This window comes from Engystomops pustulosus, chromosome 8 (assembly GCF_040894005.1).
Source record: "Engystomops pustulosus chromosome 8, aEngPut4.maternal, whole genome shotgun sequence".
Taxonomy (NCBI): domain Eukaryota; kingdom Metazoa; phylum Chordata; class Amphibia; order Anura; family Leptodactylidae; genus Engystomops; species Engystomops pustulosus.
Genome location: NC_092418.1, coordinates 6,205,672 through 6,212,727, shown reverse-complemented (window position 1 = coordinate 6,212,727; position 7,056 = coordinate 6,205,672). Strand labels below are relative to the sequence as shown.

General features: G+C 52.3%; 1 protein-coding gene across 1 annotated transcript; it reads left to right on the top strand.

The window, feature by feature from the left end:
• Positions 1 to 812: 812 nt before the first annotated feature.
• On the top strand, positions 813 to 6,977 carry LOC140076305 (zinc-binding protein A33-like). Its single transcript, XM_072122882.1, has 6 exons — positions 813 to 2,264; positions 2,926 to 3,021; positions 3,353 to 3,586; positions 3,908 to 3,930; positions 4,003 to 4,133; positions 6,245 to 6,977. Exons 1-6 carry the CDS (start codon positions 1,914 to 1,916, stop codon positions 6,787 to 6,789), a joined length of 1,380 nt encoding a protein of 459 aa, XP_071978983.1. The 5' UTR covers positions 813 to 1,913; the 3' UTR covers positions 6,790 to 6,977.
• Positions 6,978 to 7,056: the final 79 nt, after the last annotated feature.

Here is a 7,056-nt window from a genome sequence, read left to right as displayed (position 1 = left end):
GACAAGCACAACCAAAACGCAACGTGTGAACGCGCCCTAAGGCCGGCGCCACGCGTAGCGCTTTGTCTGCGCTTCCATAGAAACGCCGATGCGATCGGGCCGAGGCCTGCCCCGGTGGGCGCGGCTTTGTCTGCGTTTGCAAGCACAGACAAAGCGCTACGTGTGGCGCCGGCCTTAGGGCGCGTTCACACGTTGCGTTTTGGTTGTGTTTTCATTGCGTTTGAAACGCATATACAACAGCTGAAGTGAGGTAATTTGCCTAATTACATTACCGTTTACGTTTGTAAACGCAATGTTAACGCATGCGTTAACAAAACGCATGCGTTAATGCTTTAACGCATGCGTTAACATCGCGTTTACGATGCGCTTTGTAAACGGAAACGTTAACAGTGATGTAATTAGGCAAATCACCTCTCCTCAGCTGTTGTATATGCGTTTCAAACGCAATGAAAACGCAGGTCAAAGCGCAACGTGTGAACGCGCTCTCAGGGTGAAGGCACACGTGGCATTTTTAATGCGGTTTTGGCCCGTTTTTAAGCAGTCCGTAAAAAATGCATGTGTTTTCTGAAAACACATCCGTTTTTGACAGGTTTAACCAATTCTCTTATTAATTAAAACTGGTCAAAAATGCATGCGGTTTTTGATGGACTGCTTAAAAACGGGTTCAAAACGCCACGCATGCAGCCAGCATTAGGCTGCGTCCACATGTTCAGGTTTTCAGATGCAGTTTTTGATGTACAATACAGGAGTGAAAAAAAAACAAAAGGTAGGTGTATCACATGTATCATGCCCTCACCTATTATGATCCAGAACTGCATCTAAGAAACCTGAACGTGTGAACGCGCCCTCAGTGTGTGGTCGCAGTCGTAGTAATGACTACAACATACACAATAATATTCAGATTTGATTTGGGATGTGGGAGACGTTGATCACACAGATACCCGCACCTTAAAGCAGGTGTTACTGCAGCTATGAGCAGGTCTCGGGGAGACCCCGGTTATATTTGGGTTGTTCACCTCCCTGCAGATTAGATTTAGGGCATAAGCCATCGTTAGATTATCGTGTCCATGTTGCGCTGTGGCTCTTCTATGGTGGCGGCGCCAGCTCTATGACTGGCACCAGCCTTGCTCGTCTGCCCCTCGTCTGCCTCCCTCCTGTTGCCTTCATCCTCAGATGTTAGTATTCAGCCCCCAGATTTCCCCATTAGACCCAGTGCACATTGCAGCCCTCCCTCCTCCTCCTCCTCCTCCTGCCCATGATCTCCCCTCCTCCTGCCCATGATCTCCCCTCCTCCCATTCTCCCCAGCTCTATGATCCTTCCTCTGCTCCAATCATCCTTTCATGAAATCCCCCATTACCCTCCCCCCTGCTTTACGCTGCAGCTCCCCTCCCCACTCCTCCTCCGCCTTCCTCCTTAAACACAGCATTAACCCTCGTACTCCTGGAAGCCGAGTGACACAATGGAACCGCATTACATCCACAGTAAAGCAAATGAAAATCAGTGTGACCAGGATGAGAAGCTGGTGGAGCCTGTTGAGCTTGCACTCTAATGGCACTGGTTGTGCTGCGGCGAGCCCAGTGCCCACCTTTGCTTTGTTTCCATCTCCCCCTCCTTCCATCACACCCTCCCTTGTCTCCCCCTCCCTCATTCCCCCTGTTTTTCTATAGGCCCCCTCTTGCTACCTCCTCTTTGCCCCCTCCCCCTCTCATCCTCCTCCCTCCTGCAGTTCAGACGCATGAGGTAGGGAGGAAATAGGGGCGAGAGGGACACCCAGGAAGAGAATAGGGGTCAGAGGGAGAGAGATACGGTCAGGGCCAGGGGGAGTATTTGAGAGCTAGTGGGGGTCAGGCTTAAAGGGGGTGCAGAGTAAAGAGCCACACCTGGGGGAGTATATAGAGACTGTACTGCAGCCATGGCCACCACTCCTACCCCATTGCCCCTTCTACCATCACTGAGCTGCGCCGTGTGCCGCGATGTACCCAGGGAACCCGTCACAATGTCCTGCGGGCACTGCCTCTGCAGGGGATGCCTGGAGCGGGCATGGAGGGGCCAAGAGGCCTATCCAACCTGTCCCAAATGTCGCCCTACCCCTGTGCAAACCCCAGACGGGGTACAGCGGGGTTTGTGTCCAGAACATGGCGAGAAAGTGCATCTGTATTCTACACAAGATGGAAGACTACTGTGCCAGCGCTGCCGGGGGGCGACTGAGCCGCAACCACCTCACGCTCTCATACCCATACAGGAGGCTGTTGGTGGATACAAGGTGAGAATATTCTCTTGGGCCTTTACCATAGCCAGTGGGCACTGTAGACTGGCATATTGGGTGGTGGTATATACAACAGCTTGGGCCTTGCACAGTCAGGATGGCACCAGGCACAGAGTCACAGTCAGGATGACCCCAGGCACAAAATAACAGTCAGGATGGCACCAGACACAGTCACAGTCAGGATGGCACCAGACACAGAGCCACAGTCAGGATGGCACCAGGCACAGAGCCACAGTCAGGATGGCACCAGACACAGAGCCACAGTCAGGATGGCACCAGACACAGAGCCACAGTCAGGATGGCACCAGACACAGAGCCACAGTCAGGATGGCACCAGACACAGGGCCACGGTCAGGATGGCACCAGACACAGGGTCACGGTCAGGATGGCACCAGACACAGGGTCACAGTCAGGATGGCACCAGACACAGAGCCACAGTCAGGATGGCACCAGGCACAATCCGCATGATGCCGGGCACACAGTTAGAATGGTACACAGCCACAGTTAGGATGGTACACACGTAGTAAGGTGCCAGGTGCCATCATGATAGTATAGCCCTAGGCACACAGTAAGTATGGTACGGAACATCAATCAGTGTGGTGCCAGTCGCACGGGATGGTACACACAGGCTGTTAATTATCTTTCTCTTTTCCACCAGGATGAGCTGATGTCGGCCATGGCACCGCTGGAGGCTCGGCTGAAGGAGCTGCAGCAGATGCAGTGCGCCCAGGAGCAGATGATCTCACAGCACAGGGTATGACCATGGTGCCCGCTCTGTACCTTATATATTCATGGAGAGGAGGAGCATGGGGCACGTTGACCGGAGGAGCTTACCATGGGTCACACCCGCACGGTGGTCACCTTCCCAATGGAGGCTCCTGCTGTCTATGTTCTGGCACTGATAATCCAGAAACACATAGAATTTAGTGACTGTATTTTTCTTTGTTCCATGTTTGAAGGTGCCATCATCTTCACATGTTGGTTGTCAGATGCACAGGTTGATCTAAGCCGCCATATTGGATCATACTCAACTTCCCCAGACACAGATGCTAATCTCCGTGGGGCCATGTCTTCTCCTCCTGCAGGGGAACCTCCTGAGCACCAAGCACCATGTGAGTCTGGAGTTTGAGAAGCTGCACCAGTACCTGCGGGAGCGGGAGGAGAGGCTGCTGCGGGAGCTGCAGCAGGAAGGAGACGTCATCCTGGCCGAGATGGAGGAAAGCCTCAACAAGATCAAGCAGAACTGCCAGGGCATCCTCCAGACCATCAGCAGCACCCAGCCGCGGCTGTATGAGCAGGACGCCGTCACCTTCCTCACAGTGAGTACCCCTCCACCTGAGCCGGGGCCCTTGTCTTATCTACACATGACGTCTGAATACGTGGGCATAGTGTCCGCCATTGTTGGCCGGCAGATGGTCCGGGGCTTCATATACCCTTGTGATGTCATGATGAGTAGTATCCGAAATCTCTTTACTGCCCTGAGTGTTTGCTTCAATGTATCAGTGCAGGCGACTTGTATCTGTGGTTGTCGCTGTGTTGTGTAGATGGGGGGTACAATGCATGCCCCCCTTTTACCCGCTGGGGCATGTAGTTATGGATGTGTCCAGGGCCGGGCGCTCACGTCTTCTCTTCTCTTGCAGGATATAAAGTCGTGCATGGACATGTGAGTATCTTCTGCTGTCGCTGGCTGCTTTGCCCGCACTCTGCCGCCTCTGACTTCTCTCTCTGTTATCAGCTGTTATGGAGGTTACAGAGACGGCTTCCCTGCGCAGAATGTGGTGACCCCCAGAGACTTTGGCTACGGAGGAGTGAAGGATCTGATCCAGTACACGGCCTGGAAGGACATGAAGTCTTATATCAGCCCTGGTGAGTAGATGCCCAGAACCGCGGCACCACCAAATACTGCACGGGCATCATGTGCATAGTGCCCCCAATACTCTACCAGAGGGGTATATGCAGCAACCACTCCAGCGCAGTGTATATACAGGACCCCCCCGCCAACCCCCCAAAAAAATGTATAGGCGTACAGCCCTCACCCGACCAGCGCAGTGTGATGTGTATATACAGGATATAATCCCAATACTATATACAGGACCCCCCCGCCCCCCCCAAAAAAAAAATGTATAGGCATACAGCCCTCACCCCTCCAGAGCAGTATGATGTGTATATACAGGACCCCCCAAAATTATAGGTGTACACATCTCACACCTCCAGCGCAGTGTATATACAGGAACCCCCTCCCCCCAAAATTATAGGTGTACACCCCTCACCCCTCCAGCGCAGTGTATTGTGTATATACAGGATGTAATCCCAATACTATATACAGGACCCCCCCGCCACCAACCCCCCAAAAAATGTATAGGCGTGCACCCCTCACCCCTCCAGAGCAGTATGATGTGTATATACAGGACCCCCCCGCCACCCCCCCAAAAAATGTATAGGCGTACAGCCCTCACCCGACCAGCGCAGTGTGATGTGTCCCAATACAGGATGTAATCCCAATACTATATACAGGACCCCCCCGCCCTCCCCCCCAAAAAAATGTATAGGCGTACAGCCCTCACCCCTCCAGAGCAGTGTGATGTGTATATACAGGATGTAATCCCAATACTATATACAGGACCCCCCCCCGCCCCCCCCCCCAAAAAAAAATGTATAGGCGTACACCCCTCACCCGACCAGCGCAGTGTATATACAGGCCCTCCCCCTTCCACCAAACATATAGGTGTACACCCCTCACCCCTCCAGAGCAGTATGATGTGTATATACAGGACCCCCCCAAAATTATAGGTGTACACATCTCACCCCTCCAGCGCAGTGTATTGTGTATATACAGGACCCCCCCGCCACCCCCCCAGAAAAATGTATAGGCGTACAGCCCTCACCCGACCAGCGCAGTGTGATGTGTCCCAATACAGGATGTAATCCCAATACTATATACAGGACCCCCCCGCCCCCCCCCCAAAAAAAAAAATGTATAGGCGTACAGCCCTCACCCGACCAGCGCAGTGTGATGTGTATATACAGGATGTAATCCCAATACTATATACAGGACCCCCCCGCCCCCCCCCCAAAAAAATGTATAGGCGTACAGCCCTCACCCCTCCAGAGCAGTGTGATGTGTATATACAGGATGTAATCCCAATACTATATACAGGACCCCCCCGCCCCCCCCCCCAAAAAAAAATGTATAGGCGTACACCCCTCACTCGACCAGCGCAGTGTATATACAGGCCCTCCCCCTTCCACCAAACATATAGGTGTACACCCCTCACCCCTCCAGAGTATGATGTGTATATACAGGACCCCCCCAAAATTATAGGTGTACACATCTCACCCCTCCAGCGCAGTGTATTGTGTATATACAGGATGTATCTCCAATACTATATACAGGACCCCCCCCCCCTCAAACGTATAGGCATACACCCCTCACCCCACCAGCGCAGTGTGATGTATATATACAGGATGTAATCCCAATACTATATACAGGACCTCCCCCCCCCCCCAAAAAAAAAAAATGTATAGGCGTATACCCCTCCAGAGCAGTGTAGTGTGTATATACAGGGTGTATCCCCAATACTATATACAGGACCCCCCCCCCCCCAAAAAAAAAAACCAAAACAATGTATAGGCGTACACCCCTCCAGCGCAGTGTCATGTGTAGATACTGGATGTATGCCCAATGCTATATACAGGACCATCCCCCCGCCCCCCAGATATATAGGTGTACACCCCTCACCCCACCAGCGCAGTGTCATGTGTATATATAAACTGCTTCCCCATAACGAGCTCCCCCAGACATAGGAGTCCCCCCTCACATCCCAGTCTCCATCTTCCTCTGTGAATTCTGTCTCCCTCATGTCCTGAAGCCGCACCCTAGACTCGTTAGGGCTGATTATTTTGTCTGTGATGAGTAACTATCTCCCCTCGTAGCCTCCATCTTTCCTCCCAGCATTTATCTCTTGCATATTTTCCAGCATTGCCCAACATAATTATGGACCCCAGTACGGCCCACCTTAACCTGGTGCTGTCTGAAGACTTGACCGGCGTCCGATACAGCGATACCAAACAGTCCTTGCCCGAAAACCCACGACGCTTTGACTACTGCTGCTGCGTCCTGGGCACTGAGGGCTTCACCACCGGTCGCCATTACTGGGCGGTAGATGTTGGAAACAAGACCAAGTGGAATCTAGGCGTGGCCAAAGAATCCGTGAACCGGAGAGGTGGAATAACCCTGTCCCCGGAGAATGGCTTTTGGATACTATGGCTGAGGAATGGCCATGAATTCAAGGCCCTGGACGTCCCGTATCGGACCCTCACCTTAAGGAGCAAACCGCAAAGGGTGGGAATTTACCTCGACTATGAGGGTGGTCAACTCTCCTTCTACAATGCCGACGACATGTCCCACATCTACACCTTCGTCACTTCTTTCTCTGAAACCATATACCCCTACTTCTGCCCCTGCCTCAACGACTCCGGGAAGAATGGAGGACCCCTCAAGGTCCTTCACCATGTACCATGAAGAGGCAGAGCCAGGAGCCACTACGGTAGACCACTATTGTCCCATGTCTTAGGTTGTAATGATAAGACGTTGGTGCCAGGCTGTTCCCCCTGTTCTCCAGTTACTACTTAGTCAAAGATGAAAGGATGTTATTCCGTGTCATTACCCGCCTGATCTCAATAAACGTAACCGGATTCGGTAAGAAACGACTGATATCGATGAAGTTTTTTTCATGGGGAAAGTTTTACAGGGTGGGGTCAAAGTTTCTATAGAGGGTTTCTACTGTAT

Excerpts from the sequence above, each read along its gene's own strand:
- LOC140076305 (XM_072122882.1), top strand. The coding sequence starts at position 1,914 with ATGGCCACCACTCCTACCCCATTGCCCCTTCTACCATCACTGAGCTGC. Across the intron at positions 3,022-3,352 it reads AGATGATCTCACAGCACAGG|GGGAACCTCCTGAGCACCAA; the intron begins GTATGACCATGG and ends CTCCTCCTGCAG. Across the intron at positions 4,134-6,244 it reads GAAGTCTTATATCAGCCCTG|CATTGCCCAACATAATTATG; the intron begins GTGAGTAGATGC and ends CATATTTTCCAG.